General features: G+C 42.6%; 1 protein-coding gene and 1 pseudogene across 5 annotated transcripts in view; both read left to right on the top strand.

Annotated features, from left to right (window-relative positions):
- Positions 1-22,259, top strand: part of ATP11A (ATPase phospholipid transporting 11A) — a 140,599-nt gene extending 118,340 nt beyond the window's left edge. For 2 of the 5 annotated variants that reach the window (XM_039878801.1, XM_039878802.1), the window contains exons 23-29: positions 355-414; positions 1,248-1,375; positions 2,419-2,554; positions 8,970-9,035; positions 9,833-9,936; positions 12,168-12,333; positions 17,741-18,830. In XM_039878801.1, the coding sequence (XP_039734735.1) occupies positions 355-414; positions 1,248-1,375; positions 2,419-2,554; positions 8,970-9,035; positions 9,833-9,936; positions 12,168-12,333; positions 17,741-18,001 (921 nt within the window). In that variant the 3' untranslated portion in view covers positions 18,002-18,830. Of the gene's footprint in view, positions 1-354; positions 415-1,247; positions 1,376-2,418; positions 2,555-8,969; positions 9,036-9,832; positions 9,937-12,167; positions 12,334-13,850; positions 13,938-16,533; positions 16,638-17,740 lie in introns of all 5 variants that reach the window. The other 3 variants (XM_039878804.1, XM_039878803.1, XM_039878800.1) reach the window with 3 other exon arrangements.
- Positions 3,943-4,064, top strand: LOC120615636 (uncharacterized; annotated as a pseudogene).
- Positions 22,260-22,493: the final 234 nt, after the last annotated feature.

Below are 22,493 nucleotides of genomic sequence, written 5' to 3'. Positions count from 1 at the left end.
AAATGAAGAGGAAGGGGCGTTCTTTTATAATTTCTTGAAATAATTCTTATTCATTATGCAAATTGATTCTTTCCTGTTTATAGTGACATCTACATTGTCTCCTCATTTCTCTTTAACAAATTTCCTTTTATGTTGTCTGTTTTCAGAGTGACCAGAACATGGTCCCATACACACTGTAGGTACCATTAGAATAAGAGAAGAATTTTTAAGCCCATCCTCTGCTCTTCTGAGAATGTAGGACAGTTTTGGGTCACTTTCCTCAGACAGAGTGGTGTCACATGGACAATCTCTTAGGAGATTAGATGCCTTCTACAGTGTGCCCTTGAACTAACAGGCATGTGATTTGTCTTTCAGAATGTCTGCTTCATTTTCCCTCAGTTTTTATACCAGTTCTTCTGTGGGTTTTCACAACAGGTGAGTCCTGGTGTCAGAAGTCAGAAGCTCTCCTGAGTCTTATGGCCTTGCAGTAGGGGGAGAGTAGACTGCATGCGGGGAGAGCAGGCCGGGACGGTGAGGGAGGCCCAAGTGCCCTCCACCTTGCTGCCCTCAGCAACCCTGTCAGCAGGCAGGGTGAAGGAGAGACGTGGAGGGGCCCGCGTCTGCTGACTGCAGGCTCTCTCTAGCAGTCCAGCGAGTGATGTGCCCAGAACTTGCCTCCCCTGATCTGGCCCAGGGGAACTGTATAGGGCTTTCTGACCCTAATTGAGAAAGGACTGAACCTAAATCTGAGATCCTTGCCTGGGTGTCTCACCACTCACTGGCTTCTGACACATTCAAGTGTGCCGAGTAGGGCAGTGCAGGCCATCTGACTGGAGAGGAGAGAAGGGGCCCCTCAGGGTACCCTTTTCCATCATTCTCTTGATTTCCTGTCCTGCTCAAAGGGACTGTGAGCGACTGCTTTCAACCAAAGGGGTTGGGACTGGGGAAAATTAAAGCTTGAAGATGGCAATCAAAATTGCAAACTTTTATGCAACATTTTTTGTTGCAAGTTTGCGGTGGCCTAATGGGGTGTGTCACAGTCAGACCTCTCAGCCTTGATTTTAATCCTGTCTAGTTGACATCATGAAGCTTTGAAAATTGTTCTGGTCCTTCTAAATCTGTAGAAAGATGCCTTTGTATACATTTTAGAATGCTCAGATTTATCGGTCTTTGCAAATTAAAATATATACGTGTTTAACAAAACATCAAAAAAGTTTATCAGGATGCATGGGTGTTGTTTTCAGTTGATTTTTTTTTCCTTCCTGCAGACTCTGTACGACACCGCCTACCTGACACTGTACAACATCAGTTTCACTTCCCTCCCGATTCTCTTGTACAGCCTGATGGAGCAGCACGTCAGCATAGACACGCTCAAGAGGGACCCTTCCCTCTACAGGTACCAAGCCTCAGAAACACACTTGCTTTAGAGCTTGGAGAATAATGAGATAGCCATAGATTTGAATAAATCCCTCATGGAATTATTTAAAAACCAGAAATATTCAGTGTCAGCTGATTCACTTGCTTTTACCACGTTCTTTAAGCAAGAAGCAATGTAATTTAAGTGAGTATACTTTAAATTTAGATTGAAGGTTTATGTTGCATTCGAATATTAATATTTTACCATGCTTCCTGATAATTATGAAAAGATTAGGGATAAGAATTTCTATCCCCTTGTGACCCCCATAGATTTATGGCCTTTATTATCCTTTAAAAACCAAATATGTTCTATTCAGTGGGGGGGGGGGAGGAGGGGTGAGATAAATTAACAGCTCTGATTTCAGTGTATTCTCTGCTCAAAAGTACTTTTTAAGAAAACAAGATGTTTTCTGCTATTCAGAACTACATTCCAGGATCAGTGGAAGATTCAGTGTGTTACTGGTGTGTGTGTGTGTGTGTGTGTGTGTGTGTGTGTGTCTTTTTAAATTAAACTTATTTCAGAAAATTTTAGATCCACATGTAGTTGTAAGAAAGAATACAAAGAGAGTCTGTAAAACTGGATCACCCGGGTAAGATGGGTGGATGGTGTCGATATCAGTACCCAGGTTGTGATACTGTCCTACAGTTTTGTTGAATTTTTTAAAGATTTTTAAATTTTATTTTATTATTAGTTTCAAGTATACAGTACATTGGTTAGACATTTATATAGTTTATGAAACGATCCCCCCAATTACTCTATCTTCCCTCTGGCTCTACACCTAGCCATTACAGTACTTCTGACTGCATTCCTGAGGCCGCGCTCCCCATTCCATTGTAGAATATTTTGTCAGACGATATCACTGGGGGAAACCGGATTAAGGCTCACAGAGTCTGTCCAGTGACTTAGAGGCCCCTACTGGACAAGAATGGTCACTGCAGAGCACAGCAGACATGGCCAGATCACCCAGTGAGGCCGGTTTTAATGGAGTGCAATCACTGTGTTCTCATTTTTTCTTTATACAGAGATATCGCCAAGAACGCTCTACTCCGCTGGCGAGTGTTCATTTACTGGACATTCTTAGGAGTATTTGACGCTCTGGTGTTTTTCTTTGGTGCTTACTTCATGTTTGAAAATACAACAGTGACCAGCAATGGACAGGTTAGTATGGAACTAGATTTTATTGACTTGGCTACTTGAGAATAAACCTCAAATCATGTACGATCATTGGTCAGTGCAGTCATTCAGCACAGCCTGTGGGGACTCCTGATATTTGGGTACCTAGCTACCAAATCGCTTTGAAGCACTCAGTACATCAGTAAATGCCCTGCTCTGCGTAGCTCCGCTGACTATAAGAAATATACTTCCTGAGAGTTTTCAGATTTTATTTTTGTAACTTATATTTCACCAATAGCTATTTATCTAGTGGTTCAGTTAGATCATCCCGGTATGTCTTATTTAATATGGGAATTAATTTTGTATTTAACACATTTTAGCATTTTTTCACATGCACTTAAGTATTCGTTTCCTTTGCGATGAGTAGATTGATAGTTTCTAATAGACATCAGCTCTCTGGTTGTTTGCATAATTTCTAGGGTTTGTTTTATTTGTATCTGCTTTTTTTCTTTTTGCAACTTGCTTTCCTTCCCACTCTCAGATAATGACTACCAACACACACATGGTAAGACAATTGTGGGTGTGTCCTCTCTATGTTTTTGAAGTGCATTCTAAATAAAATATTTCTTGAAAATATTTTCAAATGTGACTTCCTCTGTGTGCTTTGTCAGTAGAAATACTGTTAGCTGCCACTACCTTCTCCTTCCTGTAGAATTAAAGTTGTATTAGAGAAGTCTGTGTACATTTGATCATTTGTACTTGGTGTTTTCTCTCTGAATTTCTGTGTCAGGATTGCCAGTTAAGTCAGTAATTTTTTTTAAATTGACTTGTTTGAACTGCCCTTTACCTTAAATAAGAGGCAATGTACATAGGCATGTGAGGCCTACTGGGGACATTGCTTTGAATATGGCAAACCTGTGCAACCTGGGAGAATTGTGAAAGACATGGAGTATACTTCGGAATTGTTCTCTACTTAAATGTCACAGTTTTTAACCTGGCCATAAATAAACACTACTGTTGATATAAAAGAAAGATAACTTATGACTAGAAGTATATTTCATTTCCTATTTGACAGAACACTTCTTTTCCCCATTTTTTTTTTCCTTTGTGTTTATCCCTTCAAAAAGCTGGAATGAAGTGGGAAAGTCTTGCTACAAGTCCTGTGCTGTTTGTTTATCCAAATTTATTTGTTTCTTATTTCTCATTATTAAAAGGTGCTGTTATCTTTCATTATAACTAAAATTAATTTTCACTAAATCGATCTCGAGAATTTTTAAAAATCTTATTTCATTCTTTTACAAACTACATTTTTCTAGAATTTATTCTTTGTCTACACTTATTTTAATTAAATAATTTCTGGATGCCACCAGGCCATAAATGTAGTTAAATAGAGCTATCTTATCATTCTTATATTTCTTTTGTAAGATTTCCTAGCCTACGGCCATGCCGCCCTGAACATGCCCAATCTCGTCTGATCTTGGAAGCTAATAAGCAGGGTCGGGCCTGGTTAGTACTTGGATGGGAGACCACTTAAGAAGTCCAGGTGCTGTAGGTGTTAAAAAAAAAAAAGATTTCCTTAACAGGTCAGGCTTTAAGTAAGCATCTTGCGTGTATCTTAAAAAGAACTAAGATTTTATGTCCTGAGGACTAAAATTCCAGGATCGTGACAATACTGAAATTGGTGCCATTCATCTGGCACTTCGTTTGCAGTTTACTGTCACAAATCTTCCCTCACTGCAATCGCCCTTTCAGTTGGACATTTTCATGGTGTTAAGTCAAGGAATCTGAAGTTCAGACAGATTAAAGAATTTGTACAAGGTCAGGTAATTAGAACTCATATCTGGGATGTTTGAAAATTTTATGGTATTTATTTTATTCCATGCTCATTCTTAATTGTTTTAATCTCAGTATTACATAATAAAATAATGAGTACTTCTCAAGAAGTACCATTAAAAGATTGCTTAAGTGGGGAAAAGGATACACATAAAAAGGCATGCTTGACTAGGTCACCCGGAAATGGGAGTGCCGGTTGATTGGCACGGTGTGGCTTTGGAGTGCAGACCTGTAGTGAAGCCTTCCCAATGCCATGCTTGGGCCACGTCTCCTCCTCCTTCTCAAATCCCTGCAGCCCTGATGTGTCTCCAACCAAATGTCTACCCAGCCACTCCTCATGCTGCTGTGGGTATAGTGGCATTTTGAAACCCTTCATATGATCCAAGGATTTACCAATTCCTTGTTTATCTCCTATTCCCTGTTTCCTTAAGGGTGTCCTGAGTCTCCACAGAACCCAAATACTAATTTCTAGGATGATGCTTTCCTGCGATGCTTTTATGCCTTCCACAATTACTACTTGCATGCCTTTGCTCATCTGTTATTGGACAAAACTATTCATTAGAATTGGAAACAGTGACAGAAAAAAACCAAGACAGAGAAAATACAAATTGGCCTGCACTACTCCAGCTAAGAAAAACCCAGTGGGTGCCTTTTTGCTCATTGGCCAAGAGTTTTGAGAGCCCTCACTCTGCTTGCTGGCCTGTCATGACAAACGTTCAACACACATAATGTACATCTTGTCATATGAAAAGCTTCTGAGACACATGGCGATATTATGAACCAGCCCATGGGACAGTTGGTGCCAAATAAGATATTTAATGTGAGATGTTTGTCTATAGTTATGCACTTGAGAGATGAAATTTGCTCCATTCGCTAACACTCTATAGAAGTTAAATAATCTAAAGACTTAGAGTTGTAAGAGCAGGATGAATAATGCTCATAGCATCCCTAATTATGAGTGACAAGTCTGTGAGGGATAGTGTGGACAATGTCATCCCGTATCATTAGGAGGACAGTTGCTCCAGGAGATTGGGATGACTCAAGGCCATTCCATAGCAGTGTCTGGTATTCAGACTCTACATCCTCAATTGTGCCTTTGCATGTTCAGAAAGAGCCTCTCTCATTCTGGCTTGGTGATTCTTAAATTCTTGTTCGGGGGATAAAAGCGTTATATCACTTACAAAATTAAAAATGGTATCATGGACCAGTTCTGCAGTAATTCAGATAAACCTACAAAATACGAGTAAATAAGGGGTGGACCCAACAACTGATGATACCCTTGGTTCTAAGGTAGTAGGCAGTTTGGAAATCACATGCTCTTCACTTTCTGATTGTGTGCCTTCCAAATGAGAACGCATCTTCTTGGTGAGACAATTTAGATGCCCTGTTCTGTTGATGGTCCGTATGTGAGGACTACTTTTTTTTAAAGACCTAAATCATTCTATGGGATTGTTTATAGATCACATGTAGTATTGAGGAATAACAGAATCATTGATAACTTTTGAAAAAAGAGAAATTCACTTATGGAGCATTTTCTGCACAGACATCATAAGCCATAATTATTTCTCAAATAAGAATACTAAGATGATAATTATCATTGTTGAACAGCAGGCTATTCCTAGATGAACACCTGAAAGTTTGGAGCATGTTATAATAGAAGGGAAGCAAACGTCTCAATAGCCGAAATAGGAGCAGTGGCCAGTGTGGCAAGAGCAAATTATGCCAGTGGACTTGGTGGGAGTATGGAACCAACACATGAAGGGAATGTAGTAGGTGTTTCTTGTGACCGTGATTTTGAGACAATGCAAGTCATATTTGTCACTGAATATTTTTACACATAAAAATCAAATTGGCCTGAATCTTAGTGCTCTAATAACCAGAAAAATTTCCTGCAAAATATTCATCCTCAGAAGAGAGAGGGAGAAGCGTGAGGACAAAGGATTGAACTTAGATCTGGTGGAGCACCAGGCTCCAGAGACATTCTACCAAATTCTGATGATCATCCGAATGAGGATGTAAAGTTAGTGACATTCTCATTGGAGAGAGTGTTGGGTTAGGAAATCAGACACAGGGCTTCACTGAGGAATGACGTCACTTAGAAGAAAGATGGTCCCTCTGAGAAAGGGGATTAGTGTCCCAGTGAACCATCCCACCTCCCACTCCCAAAATCCATATAAATAATGGCAAACAATTTTAATAATAATTTGACTATTAACAATTAGCCTGAGGGCTTCCTAAAAACGAATTTAAAAATTAAGGGGAACTTAGAGCTGGTACCATATTTGTCTGCCCCAGTGAGCCAGAAATAGGTTGCGGGAGTGGGAGAGAGGGTGGTAGTAAAGCTAGTGCAGATTCATCAGCACTGCCCAAGGTTCTGACCAAAATTCTCAGTTCTGGGTTCAAGATAGTTGTGCTTTATTGCCATTCACCTGTAAAAATTACAGCTGAGCCCTTGTGTTTTACTGGATTAGGCACTGGGACTAGGCCTGATCTGTGATCTCAGGTCTACCATAACCCACCAAATCTGTGGAAACTCAGCAGTGCCCTTGGGGAAGCCCTGCTACCCTTAGGGAGAGAAAGAAACAGAGAAGCCACTCAAAGGACTGAAAGTTTGTCCCTGATTTGCGATGCCGCCACTCTGCTATGCATACTCCATTTTCACATTTTGCCGTTATCTAACACTTTTTAAAACGATTTCCACATTTCCTGCCAGGCAAGGGTGGCAAACACGCGGGCCCGGAGTGTGAGGGAGTGGAGAGCTGGGCGAGGTGGAGCCTTCCACCTAGGTTCCTCTGACGGTGCCCACTTGGGACTCAAAGCTGCCCCTCACCTCACCACAAATTCACCCTTCACTTTAGGCTAAAAACATCAGCTTCCAACGAAAAACAAAACAATCTCTTTGTTTTCCAACACTCTGCGGGCCAGGAATTTTTGTGAGCTGCTGCCAAACTACAACCAAATTCGGAAAATTTTCCTGCCCCAAAAGTTAAGCATTGAAGGGAGAACACTTTTTTTGAGACTTTCCCAACCTGACCACCGTTGCCATTTGGGGCCAGAGAGTTCTTGGTTGTGGAGTTGCCCTGTGCAATTAGCAGCCCCCTGGCCTCTGCCTGCTATATGCCAATAACACCTCTCTTCCTGTTGTGACAACCGAAAATGTCTCCAAACGTTATAAGTGTCCCCTGGGGACAGAATCACCACCACCACCCCACCCTCCACCCCCATGCCCTGTTGAGAGCCACTGGTATATGTGGATCTGCATGATGAAAGCCCTGTTTTGATCATGATGATGAAGTAAAGAATAAAGTGAAAAAGAGATGCTGATTGGGGTTTTTTAAAAGTCTGTGTTTACTACAGAGTCCTAACATAGTTTTTCTTCTAGAATTCCACCAGTAGTTCTTACCTCTCTAAATATAGCACAAGACGGGTAGCCTACACATTCACCAAAACTGAGTTATGTGTAGGCATGTTTCTTTGATTAAAAATTAATTATGAAGGAAAGCCATTTGTATTTCAGGTCTTTAATTCTTTGTGAAATAAAGCCTTGTTTTCTTTTAGAAAGATGTACAGGAATGTTTTCTGAGAGGCATGGTTCACAGAATCTGAAAAACCAGAATAGGTCAATTCTTAGTGTAGAAATCTTGAAGAAATTTAGTCTTATAGAATAAAATCTTCTACAGACTGATATTTTTTCCCGTAAGAGAAAAAAGTCTCAAGTAGTAGGTGTTTTATTTTGCCTGTGTCTTTGTCTGTAATAGAAAAATGTGTTGTTTTCATGATTCCACTCGTGTGCTTCCACCACTGGCGGTTCTCCTGCATCCTGCCCGAGCCCTCTGGGCTGCCCCGAAGCCGTGCCCTGTGCTCCCGCCTCCCATGGCCTCTTCCGCAGGGCTGTTGACCTGTATGTGGTTCTGACCATCAGACTGGCTGCCGGGGGCCTTCGTGCAGCTCTGTCTTGTCTGTCTTCGTTTCTCCCTTTTCTGTGATTTTTTTCTCAAGGAAAGTCCCACCCAAGATGTCGCCCATACATGATGTGATTCTCGTTGCTACTAGCAAAATGTTCTAGCAGTTACTTTTCTTCCAGAGCAGGCAGATGTTTGAGTTGAGTTCAAAAGAGAACAGACACAAACTCTTCTGAGTTTATTCTTGAACGTGCAGAGGGTGTAGAGCTAAGTAATTGGGTAAATGTCTCTTCTACATAAAACACACACACACACACACACACACACACACACAAAACAGAGTTAGCATCGTGTGTATTGTGATAGCAGCTCTTCGGTATTTTTGCTCTCGGCTTGTGATGTTAGGACTGATGTTTGTTGCGAGTGTCGTGCAGGGTCGATATTATGGGTGACAGGACAGTCAGTGTAGGAAAGCATCTGTTCCCACCACCGATCACTGCCCTGGCCCTGGGGATGGTGCCGAAAAGCCCGGGGGTCTCGAGTGCCTCAGGGTGTTTACTGCTGTCTCCTCTTTGTAGTAACAAGACATAGTCCCTGTATCTTTAGGGTTTGAAGGGTTGGCACACAAGAACAATGAGATGTATTCTCTAACACTCTTGTTTTGAATGCGAAAGGGGAAAAATAACATATTCACAAGAGACTGCTTGGACTGTTTGTCCCCACAGATATTTGGAAACTGGACCTTCGGGACGCTGGTGTTCACTGTGATGGTATTTACTGTCACCCTAAAGGTAAATTCTCTCACACTGATGTTTCTTCTTCCAACCACAGTTAATTCCTGAATGTGTAGGTCTCCCCACCTCTAAATTATAAATACATACCAAATTACAAATCCGCACTTGCACACAGCTCGGGTAAGCTCCTGGGCCCACTCAGGGGTCATCTTCCCGCCATTTAAATGAGCACAAACTCAGCCCACTCGGCAACTCAATATGCAAACTTCCAGAATTACACAGAAGATGGATAAAGAAATGATCTTTTTCTTTATAAGAGGATTCAGATTAGAATTCTTTTAATTGGCAAGCAGCCATTATGTAATCAAAATATACTGTAACTGAAACAAATGAATGTTTTATGAAAAATTCAGCTTTTATTAAAAATCAAATTCTATATGGGATATCACTATGAAAGTCCCCAAAACCTCTCAACTCAAGTCTTAAAAAGTGACACAGAGAAAATCCAAAACTGGTTTCCTTAGTAGTAATGTAGCCAACACCTTAAGCTGTCACCCCCGAGGCCTTCCTTTTGGGAAACACTTCTAGAGCGAGTTTCCCCAGGGTCTGGGTGAGACTTACTAGGAATGTGGTGATTGCGAGGACCGTGACATCACACATTCTTTGTCTCCATTGGAAGAATAACGGTTTATTTTTCCTAAGCAGTTTCACATGGGCATTTTAGCTAAAATTAAGGTGATGGCGGTTTGTTTGTTTGTTTGCTTCATTATTTTCTGGCTTTCTCTCTTAGCTGGCATGGCTCGCACTGATATGCTTAGATAATACCATATTAATTACCTTTTTCTTTCTTTCAGCTGGCGTTAGACACACACTACTGGACTTGGATAAACCATTTTGTTATCTGGGGGTCACTGCTATTTTACATCGTCTTTTCCCTCCTCTGGGGAGGAATTATCTGGTATGAATTTGATAAATATTATGTAATCCTTATTACCTTCATATTCCTGCAGTATCTTTCATCATGAGCTCAAAACGCATTTTCTGTACAACTTCATTCCTGTGTGCAAGCATTCACTGAATGCCTGCTGTGTGCAAGGCATTGTGCCAGGGCCTGGGGAACCTCAGGGAGAATGAGGCAAGTGTGGTCCCTGCTCCTTTGACCTCATATTTTCAGTGGGGGAGACAGGCTAGATAACAACTAATCTGGCTGTGACAAGTAAGTCATAGAATGGATGTTATAGCAAGGGACCTATTTCAAATTGAAGGTCAGAGAAGGCTTCTCCAAAAAATAGTTATTATTTAAACTAAAACCTGGGAGGAAATCACCACCATCATCATCATAGGTCACACTTATTAAATCCTTTCTAGAATGAGGCAGGAGCGAAGTATTCAACAGGGTACGTCTCATTTAGTCTTCTCCACAACTGCATTCTCTACACACTACAAATGTTAAGATGGACCTAATGGCCAGCAGAGCCGGCCTTGGCAGGCTGCACATGAAAAAGCCCTGAAGCAGAGCCCTGGCAGGCGGAAGGAAGTCCACGGTGACTGGAGAGTGGCCTAGGTCCAACTGAGGAAGTAAGTAGGGGCAGGCCGCGCTGGGCCTAGAGACCCCGTAGGACCTCAACCCCAGCCTGACAACAGCGGGACGCCATCAAGGACTTTAAACAGGTGGCAGCAGAGCCCGATGGCTCTTTTAGAAAGATCCCTGTGGCGGCTGTGTTGAAAATAACTTGTGAGTGGAAAGCAAACAGGACAACCGGTTTAGAAATTGTTGCGATAAAACTGTCAAGAAGCAATGTTGATTTAACTCAGTCCTGATGAGGGCAAGAAGTGGTTGCATTCAGCATCTGTTATACTATCACAAGCGTGTTTTTGCCCATGCAGTTCCTTCTACTGAGAGTGTCCTTTCCAATTAGACTATCCGGTGGGTGAGCTCTTATTCATCCTTCAAAACATGGCAGCTCATTGCCCTCTTTAATAATGCTTCCCTCAAACCACTTTACAGGCGGGGCAGTTCCACCTCATCCCTTAAGCATTTATTCATTCTCTTGTCACAGCACATACCATACTGTTCTGTACTTCTCCTGTTTACATCTCCGCCTCCCCTGTAAGGCAGGGCTTTTCCTTAGCAGGGCTGGGACTAGGGAGAGGCAAGTGAGGAGGCTCCAGGGGCCACAACCTGGGGGCGAGCACCTCCTTCAACTGGACATGCTGGCTTCGTCCTAGGCCTGGCCAGATATGAGGCCAGAAGCAATGTCCTCTTCATTTTTCATTTCAAATATTGAGCACAACCCCTAGGAAACAGGCAGCCCCTGAAAACAGAGAGAAAGCCTCCCTAATCAATCTTGTCCCCCTGTTGGCAGTTGCTGATACGATCCCAACCTCTCATTCCATTACTGCCCTCTAGTGACCAAAGCCATGCATTACGTGTTCTTTTGAGAACTAGATAAGGTTTGGGTGGGTTTCCAACAACCCTGTCCCAAGCTAAAAATCCCTGAAGTTCTAGTGAATTTTCCAAAGCTATGGCTGTGTAAGAGGAAGATTTCATCCTGAAGACTTCCCGACTAGCCCCTGGGCTTTGGGGTTTAGGAATCGTAAAACCAATTCAAGTTCAGCATCATATCATTAATTGCTGCATCCTTTTCAACTTCTTTCATGGAACCCAATATAGATATTTTCTTTGAATTATAAATTTGCCTGGTAGGTAAGTAATTTCATCCCCTGTATTTTTATAGAGAAATTAAATTTTTTTATGGCATAAACTTTAGGTAGTTAACTAGCTCGGCTTATCAGAACATTTGCATATCTTCATGTTAATAGCCATTGTGATTCTGAGGTATCAAAAACATCACCTATTTAAATCTTTTTAAATCTTTTTTGTTGTTCTGAAACTGAACTTCAGGGACTTATTTTCCCGTTGGGATGACTTCATGGAATTCCTTCCTGCTTTTCCCATTCACAACACCTCAGCATTATAGGGGAAGTTCTACATCCCATTGTTTACACAATGAATTCGAAGCAGGCAGGCTAAACGGCTTGTCCAATGACTATCAGCGCTAAAAGTTAAAACGGCCAGAATAAATGGGTTTTTTATGCTAGTAGAGAAAACAGCAGGATTTCAGTGTTTCTCCTGATGACTCCTGACCTGTCATCGTGTTGTTTTTCTTCTTTCCCTCAACACTCCAGGCCATTCCTCAATTATCAAAGGATGTACTATGTGTTCATAAAGATGTTGTCCAATGGCCCTGCCTGGCTGACCATTATCCTGCTCATCACCGTCAGCCTCCTTCCTGATGTTCTCAAGAAAGTCCTGTGCAGGCAGCTGTGGCCCAGCGCCACAGAGAGAGTCCAGGTACCCAGATGCTTCTAGTAGGGGCATGGTAGCTCCCCAGATTCAGAATGGGAAATAACCATCATAAAGTGTAGTGTAAAGATTTGGGCTGGAAATGTCATCAGTCTAAGCATTACTAAGGAATTTCACGATATGTGATTTTAAACATTAATTTAGGTAAAATTTAAGGTGACCAATGTTTAGACCTGAACAGCTAGTCAGTCTAAATGAGAAAAAGATTAAGAAAGATTATGCCAATGCCAAGACAAATTATTTTGTATAAATCTAAAAGTTTTTTTTAATTAATCATTACTTTGAAGGTAAAATTGCATTATTTTTAGGGATGGTGAATTTGGCTCAAAACTTTAGCATTTATATTGGGAAATTCTGGTAATTAGTAGGGCTACTTATTTTCCACACTCCCATATTGAGGCCAACAAGCTGAATTCTGGATTCAGGTAAGAAATGAGATATGCAAAATGCCCAAACTGGCATAGGACACCAGTAGGTGTTACTCAGAGCTTCCTGAGACCACTCTGGCCCTTCCCAGAGTTCCCAGGGAGGGCACATTCCCTATCCCCTCACCCCTGTGATCTCAGGGAGGAACATGCTCCCCATCCCTTCACCCCTGTGATATCGGGGAGAGCACGCTCTCCATCCCCTCACCCTTGTGATTTTCCCATGGAGGTGGAGAGCCTCCGTAGGGAGAAAGAAGGATCCTGGTGAGAGGGTGGAAGCCACAGCAGGAGCTGTTCCTGCAGGTTGCATGTCTCCCTCCTAGAGCACAGGTGGTGTGCAAGTGACAGTATGGGAGGGAGGGTGTGAAGCAGAAGAGGACAAGTCATACATTCTGGGAGCCGTGGAGAGGCACTCCAGAAAGCTAAGATGGCCCCAGTGGTCTCGATCTCCAAGAGCTGTTGGCCTGCATTAGGGATGGAAAACAGGTAGCCCTCCACTGGGTTTGGAGTGGAAATGGTGCGGGTACTGCATTCGCCCTACTTCCACCAATCCCAACAATTGAACGGGATCCGAGCTGGTGAGCTTTCTCAGAACTCTGGTGCTAATTTAAAATGTTGACGCCAGTGCAACCAGTTCCTAGTGATTCTCTCCTTTCTGCACCTGCCATGTTCGTAAAGTCAGTGCTGACACAAACTCGGGGAGAGATTAGTGAGAGTGTACACATCCAATTTCACTACAAATTGTTTGAAGTTATCAGGGCTTTGAACCTTTCCCTTTGGTGGCAGCAGGAATGGGAGGTGCACACTACCTTCCAGGAAGTGAGAGTCCCTGGACAGAGGGGCCGAGACCATTACGGATGTGGCTCGCGTTGTGCAGTCTCAGCCTGCCACAAGTTTGCGTAGTGCAGCAGCATTGATGTATGTGGGACGTTGTTGGCATGTAACCAGACTCACAGTCTGTTCTCGTTTCTCTTTTCCTTTCCTCATTCCTTTCCATTTTCCAACCTCTTTGTCAAAATAACCACTACCACCTTGTCTAATGATATGCACGGCCTCTCCTGAACCTTCTGGGACTGGCAGACTAAGAACCAGTGCCTTTCTGTTGAGCAGTCCACCATCTTTATGCTTTCTCAGACTTCCAGCAGTCTGAGTTTCTGAAGGAACCAGGTGATGCTTTTCTGTCTTTTTGCATGTTTGGGATTATAGTCACAAGACAACACAGGGCTGACTTTTAATAATCAAGAGCTATCAAACACACACTCTGGGTTTATGTCTCCTATGTTTGTTATAACCACCACCACACCAGGAAATATTGGGATAACTTGTATCTTGAGATGTGGAAAGGACATGTGAGCTGTGTTTTCTATCAATGCCACTAACCAGTGTTTCTCTCTCAGCATCCATTGGAAGTATCACATCCCACCTTCGAGGGGGCAGCTACGTCTTCACTCAGGCCCAGCTGAGAGTGTTGAGCTGTGCCACTTTAAACTTGTGGTTCCTACACACGAAAGTGAAGGTGTGAGTGTGGCAGTTCCTAAGGCACACGTGCCCCTGGGTGACCAAAGTTGCCTCAGTGCCATCTTTCTCTCTGCAGCCCGTAGAGGATGGGTAGCAAGACCTTGTTACTCCGTTCACCTCTGTAAATCCATTCTGTAGACGGGGAAACTGAGGCCTCCACAGTGAAGTATGAGCAGGGCCTTGCAAAAGCGCTTCAGAAAAGAAAAGACTCTGGTGATTCACTTGGACTGTGGACAAAGCTAGGAGAGAGATGTGTTTTGGGTCAAATGTTTTACCAAATTCTTTAAAAATTTTTTCATCTGATTGTTTTTAGGAAATGTTTTCTACTTTGCTTTAAATGGTTGTAGTGGCCTATTTCTCAGCCATATAGAGCCATTTACACAGCATTCCTCCGTGGCAGCTGCCTGAGATCAAAGCTTTTTCATCCAGAGCCAAGACTTCAGGGGCAAAGCATTGTCTAGAGAATATTTTCTATCTGTTTTTCAGTTGTATGTGCATGTACCTAAATACTGCACTTATGTGTGCTTCAAAATTAATGATACTTTGAAAACACATTTGGTATTACTGTTTTACCAATGCAGTTTTTTTAATAGGAAAATGCCTTAAAGCAAGAAAAAGGCTTTTTTTTTTCTTTAAAGAACAGTTCATCTTCTATGCATTTTAAACACTATTTTTTAACTAACAGGATAGTACATTTTTTCAGTTCAAGTAATTATTGACAATCAAAACTTTTCTAATCTGATGCCATCAGAATTTTTTAGAATAAATTACATAACTTTATATTGCTATTTACATGCTTGAACACATTTAGGATGGAATTATTAGGAACACTTTAATAAGTCATAGGACACGCTTATGAAATTGATTCCATCGCGCCAGCTCTGGCCTAAAAATAAACACTCTAATTATTGATGTGGTTTATTAAGAGTTGATTTGCTTCTGAACCTTTGCAGAAGCCATACTCTTGCTGCTTGGAGAAGGTTGTCACTGAGCATTCTATGGGATCCCCAGTCACATGGGGCGTGACCCACAGGTACCCCCACACCCACACCTTCACACAGAGCCCCTGTAGCCAGCATGTCCCTGGCACGCACGAGGCGAACGCTCATGTTGCCATAAAACTACCTGGACTTTTGCAAAACTTTGGAGGAATGAACATTGACCTAGTCCTGATGTGAAAATACTGTACTTCAAATGGATGGGTTTTTTTCTTTTAATCTATTCTACTAAAAAGCAAAACATCACAGGCACCAGCATATATATATATATATATATGTGTGTGTGTGTGTGTATATATATGCATATATATATCCCTGTAATAATTTTTATATATAATTGAATTATATATAATTCCATCCTTGCAAAGGGCAACAATGCCACCTCTTGTGTAGCTCATCCTCCTCCTCCCCAGAAGACATTCTGCAACTCAGACCTTGAGGTTCTTCACCTTTTAAAATCCTTTCTTCCTTTTACTGAGAAACTAATGATGGTTTGACTGGAAAATCCTAGTGTTCCGACGCCCAGCGCCGTTGACGTGCAGCGCCGAGGCACCTTGAATCATTAGGATGCTAGTCTTGGACGGGACTTCTGTTTAATTAGAGACAGAGCTGAAGGACAGGGACGGGGACAGAGGAACAGGGACAGGGCCGAGGGAGAAGGAGAAACAGAAGGAAAGGGAGGGATAAAGAGACAGAGGGACGAGGACGGGCAGGCACACTGTACCTTCTTGGTGTTCTTGGGGTGGGGTGTAGGCAGCTGTCTAGTAAATTGGCACTCAAAAAGCTTTCAGGTGAGTGTGGCAGGATTTTTGGCTTCAGGGTTCTGGAAGCACTTCCTGTGCTCCTGGCAGAGTCTGGCCTTTGCTGCACTGGGAGCAGGCTGGTCAGGCGGCCCTTCCAGCTGAGACCCTGCTCTCGTGCCTGGCCCTTCCTCTGGGCATCGGCTTCATCCCTCGTTCTTTTTCATGTGAAGGGCACTGTTAGGAAGATCATTTCCTTCCCCCAGCAGAGCCTCTGGGAGGTGCCCACACTGAGAGGCCTGTGCCCCTCCTGCTGCCCCGAGTTTAGCACAGACTTCCATGTCAATCTGACATGCCTTTTGCACTCAGAGGGGCCTGGTGAGTGGCCCTCATGGGCACTGGCCCCCACATTCCCGGTGCACGGCTGGATTTTGCCCTTGGCTGTCCGGGAGAGCTCTCTCGGTTACTGATGTGGCAGCCATCTCAGTGTTTTTCCTCGCCTTACAGAAGAGCTCGAAACTCAAAACAGCGGTCGATGCCGCGCCGAGCACGGACAGGCCACTTCTGAAGGACTTCTTGCCGGGGCCGAGACGTGATTAGCCCACGGATAGGTAACAGCGTCCACCATGCCACCTGGCAGGCTTTCTGGGTGTGCTGTGATCCTTTCAAACTGTTCGTTTTTCCTCCAAAGTTTTGCTGTGCTGTGCTATTTTTAATAACAGAGATTCATTTTAAAACACACACACACTTTTTTTATGCACACATGTATATTTCTGTCCCAGGTAAGTGACCTGCCTGAGAGTGCCTGGACTGCATACGGTCGAGTATTGTACATACACACATGCACAGGTGTGGATGTGCGCAACCCCCTACATATATATGCCATGGTGAACATGGTTCCACGTGCACTTCTGTGGTGTCCTCGCCTGGTGTGTTCGGTGTTCAGTGTGCCAGAACGAATCTCATTCCTCATCCTTGGTGGTGGAAATAGCTTCTCCTAAAAGGTGTATCAGGAAAGACTGTATTTGGAAATAAAAAATGGAACATCGTGTGGTTTGGAGTGAACACTAGCCCAGGCAAATGTCTGGTACAGAGGCATTGTTGTCCATCAGCTGAAAAACAGGGAGAGGAAACGCAACCACATTCACAAAGCCTTCCGAGCTAGAGTGCTCAGGTTTGGCAAGCACGCCCATCTTCTCTGTGTCAAAGCAGGAATGCTTGGAGTGGTTATTTCTCCTCTGTGACTCCCCTTCATTCCCTCCCTGCCCATTAAATTCAACAATGTCGAGGACATGTCACCAGTCTCCTTGGGCTGTTAATAAGAAACCACACAGGCTGCATTTGTCTGTGCGAATAGAGATAAGCGTGGGCTGGAGACAGCAAGCCGGCCAGTCAGTATGATGTGGACCCTGGTGTCTGGAGGGATGGTTTAGTGCTCTCGTGTTAAGGAATCAAATTTAGTCTCTGGCACCTTTGCATATTTATGAACATTGTCTTTACCTGATGATGGAAACAGGGGGAGACATTCTTAGGCAGAGCACAGTTGACACTTTGCCTCTGTGTCATGGTTCAGATGGGATGGACATCATCCGACCGATGTCCCGCAGTGGGAGTCCATGACTAAGGCAGTGACGGCAGTGGTTGCATCAGATCGGTGTTAATGCGATTCTCATGGAGGGTCCTGGGACTGACTGTCTCTTCTGTTCTCTGACAGAGCATGTGCACACGGAGTCAGGAGCACCTCTCAAAAGTCAGCTGTCTTGCCTCTCTGCACAGCCCCAGCCTCTTGGCCATGCGGCCAAGCTTCTGCTCTAAACAGATGACATTACCGTGCCCAGAGAGCAAGGAGTGCTCGGTCCTCCCTCCCATAGTCGGTGTCTCAAACAACCATCGCCATCCCAGTTGGAGACCCTACTGCCATGGGCCCTGTGGGGAGACACCTGGCGAACAGATCACCACCAGTTTAAGCCTTTAAGAACCACACCTCGAGTGTGTGTGTTGTGCACATGTGTGCTTTTCCTCTGCCCCCGAAGGAGGAGGAAGGGGCAACAGGACCTTCCTGGCAGTTGATCGAGCACTTTGTTGTCATTTCTTGCAAGTCTGGTAGCCTCGTGCATTGAGTTGGACGTGCACAGGGTCTGGTGCATTCGACTGTGCAGAGAGGCTCTGTGTCTGCGCCCTCCGTCATCTCCGCCACATGCATCGCCTGAGGGGGACCTCTGCTTGGAGATTGGCAGTCCAGCTTCAAGCGGGAGGCAGTCACACCCACCAACCGCCATTTAAGCACAGATGTGACTCGCCCTCACCGTGGGACAGATGGGTCGGGGCTCTGCGCTTTCTCCAGAGCCCTCTGATATTTCTGCTTTTGGCACAGACACTCAAATAACCATGTATCCATTCCCTGTTAGAGTTGCAGACCATGCTGTTGCTTTTGTTCAGAACCCTCCACATACTGAAGCTGATTTTTAGGCTTGTGCCTGATTCAAAGTTCATTTCTCTGAGGGAGACGTTACCCCTGTATGTTTTGCGGTATCTTTGAGTGTTTTCTTGTCTCCTCTTTTCCTGTCTCCTAACTGCCTCTGTGGAGGGGGCGGGGGGCGGGGGGAAGAGTATTCACATGGGAGGAATAGGTAGGTAATAGTGTTCATTTAACCTTTCCTAGTACAAGTTTTGAGATATTTATCTTCACACTCCCAAGGATAAAGCTTTTCAGTTTACTATTGTTGGGAAATGTTTATTTCATTGGTCTTAGGGGAAGGGTGATAGTTTGGGGTATGCAGAACAGATATCTGGCTGTGATGGTCAGACCTCCTTTCAACATCCTCATCTAGAGGTGGCCTCTAGGGGCGGTGTTCATCTTCCAAAATCTATTTCAGGCCAACAAGTGTCTGACAGCGAGATGGCCTGTGAGTTTTAAAAAGCAATATCGCCATCCCAGACTGCTGCTGCCCACATAACTCTGACCAAACCTTGCACTGAGGTTTCTGTTAGATCTCTGCTTTGTCTTAGCGTGCTGTCCAGTGTTCTCTTTGGGATGGGTAAACCATCAGAAGGCTGCTGTACTGTAAAGTTCCTGTTACTTTTCTGTACTGGTATTTATATTTCTAGATATAACCTATTTGACATAGCCTTAATGGTCCGTGAAGAAGACATTTCAGTTTGAGATTCAAACTTCAGATGTTAAAACAGATGCCTTTTTAGAAAAGTGTCACCCAGAAGCTAAACGAAAAGCAGGTACCTTGTCCACTGCCAGATTTCATGCTGTGGAATTTGGGGACATTAGTAAGTGAACACAGAGTCTACTTCAGAGATGCTTGATGTTAGATACTTTTGGAAGTTCAAATTTCACAATTTGATTGTATAATGTTTCACCTGAAATATTTAGTTGAAGTAGGGGGTGAATTAACACCAAGAACAATAAACACAAAGTAGTTGGGATAAATTAAGGTGAAATATAAACACCATACCAAAGACTAAGATAATGAATGTTTGGGTCAGAGTAAGACCGAGAATGAGGAGGGTGCCATTTCCGTCCTGAGCGTCCTCCTTGCCATGCCCTGCAGTCCCCACCCTGTCCTCCTATCACTCATGTCCCCATGTTCTGTATGTGGTGGCAGCCGTTGGCCCTTCTAGTCCATGACAGACCCTGCAAATAATGGTGTGTACCTTTTTACAGCCATTTTTAAGAGCCTAATATGGGTATAAATGTAATTCCTGTAGGGGGGACAGATTATCTGTATGTTTAGTTAACAAATTCTTTGTAACGTATTTTTTTAGAAATCTTAAAATTGCCTTTGCACTGAAGTATTTTCATAGCTATTTATATCTCTTTTATTCATTTATTTGTTAACATATCATATCTAATTTTTAAAGTATGTTTTTAAAGCTTTTATTTTTTAAGTTTATGAAGTTGGCCACTTCAAATTCTGCTGAAAGTTTTGGCTGAATGTTTTAGTGTCTAATGAATTTTCAGGGTTGATTTTATTCTCTATACCTTTCTTTTTTTTTTTTTTTGGTGTTTCTGGTGGCAATGATTAGTTGAAAAGCATATTTAGAGTATGATAATTTGCTATGCTTATTCTTCACAGCAATTTAATCTGCTTTTTGTTTCGTTTTTAATTTCCATCCTTTAGCCTTAAAACAGAAGCTTTTTGCTTGATGGCTCAGTATCTTTTTAACACCTGTATTGACAGTTACCATTTACCTCTGATAATTTAAGTCTCATTGTGAAAGTCACTAAAACTTTACTCACTCCAAAATGATTTTTTTTAATTGTTTGGGAAATGAAGGACTGTGCCTGATAATTTGAAATAGGTAAGGGGCATGAGATTAAAAAAATATAAGGAGGAAGAAAAGAACCCCACTGAAATGACATTTCAGAAAAGTCTCTGATATTCAGATACTCAGGTATTAGTGTGATTTTTCACCTTAGAGTAAGTAGTTAGTATTTACTTGCCTTAAACTTACTTTAAAGCAAGTAATGTCAACTTTAAGCATTTTTCTTAGTTTTGAAAATCTTATTCACAACTGCACATGTTAATAAATTATTAACTCATAATTTCCTATTTTGGTCTGAATATCTGGTTCCTAATCCGCACTCCATTCCAACAGTTAAGTCATCTATAAAGAACGAGTGGTCCTGACCACAATTGCATTCTCTTGCTTTTAGCTCCATGTCCACTCTCGGCCACACATGTGCATGTGTGTCAGCTCTCATGCACACATGCAAGTACACACACGCACACATTCCCTAGGCCCCAAGTATCCCTGCCTCCTTCCTAAGGGGACATTTCAAGGAGCTTCCAAGAAGATAAGGCTCCTTCGACCTCCATGCCTAGTGTCCAGGAAGGATGCCGGAGACTGCAGGGCAGCCCCAGGGTTTGAAACAGAGCAGCTGATGACCCACGCAACAGCGCCCTGGCCTAAGCTCCTCCTTTTCAGGAAGTCCAGCCGCCCCCCAACATACCTCCCCAAAGCTCCACCCTTAGGACAAGTGGCAGAAAGCAGCACCTGGACCTTCCCAACTGTAGCATCCTTATATGCGTCCAGGAGCACAGCGTAGCCCTCCGCCACAGGGCAACTAGGAGAAGAGTTCTCTTGGCAACTCCTACTGGAACCCAAATCGACCCATTCCTGTGCATCTGATGTGATAGGGGGAACGCAGACCAGACAACACCCAGAAGGGCATGGCCCTGCAAGACCTGGTGGTGGCAGTGCCTGGACTAGGGAAGGTGGCCAAAAACAACCAGGTTCTTTAATAACAGGTTTATAGAATTGTAGTTTGGCCTGGTGAGATTTTGTGGCTTTAACAACAAAAATGTCTCACCATACTGTTATAACTATTCTTAAATTGCTGGGCATCAACCAAATGTTCAGTGCAAACTAAAGGAAGTTTTCTGACCCTTTTCTTTAAAGACACTAAGTTCATCTATTTTGCACTGATTAGTAATAACCTAATGCAACCACTTCCACTTTATCTTAAAATTAATATTATTTATTTGACAACGCAATATAACAATTTGATATGCAGTTTCTTGCATTCTACATTTCTTTTGGCAGTTTCCCATTTATAAGTTAAAAACAGGAAAAATGTCTGTTGGAAAATGCTCTTTTTTTTTTTTTTTTTAAGCCAGAGAGTAGGTGGGTGGGAATGAGAATCATTCTGATATTGTGTATAAAAAAAGCTTTAATGAAGATCTGTTGGAAGTATTATTAAAATGTGATCCTACTTTTGCAGAAAAAAAAATCTAAAGGTCAGTTTATATAGCTTTATTTTTTACCTTATCAAAATATACAGAATTTTAATATGCATATATTGTCTCTGACTTAAAATTACATGTGTCTGCATCGCCATTTAAAATGTCCATTGATTATGTAATGTAATAAAAGAGAATCTTTAAAAATGTATTTAACATGAATGGTATCTATAGTTGTCATCATCATGAATACTGGAATTTATTTTTAAATTATTGAATACGGTAGGTGCGTTTAAGATAATAAATCAGCCTCCAGTCATGGTTTAATTGATAATAATTCATTAATTTAACTTGCTTTGAAAAATTAAATTGTGAATTCAACCAAATCTTACATTTCTGTAAAGTTTATTTTGTATGCTGTTTTTAACTTTTATTTCTGTAGATAAAGTATGAGTTAATATTAATTATGTTGGACTTTTCTGTGGATTATATAAGCAGGAGACTTGAATCTGCTTGCAATAAAGAAGAAAAAATGTCTGGTTTAGATTCTTTATAAATAAAAAAATTAGAGAAGTTGGACTTAAATTTCCGCTAATGGAAGCTCCAGGGAAAAACACTCTCAAAGTGTATTTCTGTTTGGGATAAAGTGGAAAACATACTGTGGGAAAATGTGTGGGGTGGGGTGGTTTCTGCCCCCTCGTTGCCCCCGCTGACTCCCTGGGTCCCCCTGCCTGGCTGTGAGTTGAGGGGCCCACACAGAACTGAAAACTC

The sequence above is a fragment of the Pteropus medius genome, unplaced genomic scaffold, assembly GCF_902729225.1.
Source record: "Pteropus medius unplaced genomic scaffold, Ma_sr-lr_union100, whole genome shotgun sequence".
Classification (NCBI taxonomy): Eukaryota; Metazoa; Chordata; class Mammalia; order Chiroptera; family Pteropodidae; genus Pteropus; species Pteropus medius.
This window is presented reverse-complemented; position numbering and strand designations above follow the sequence as displayed.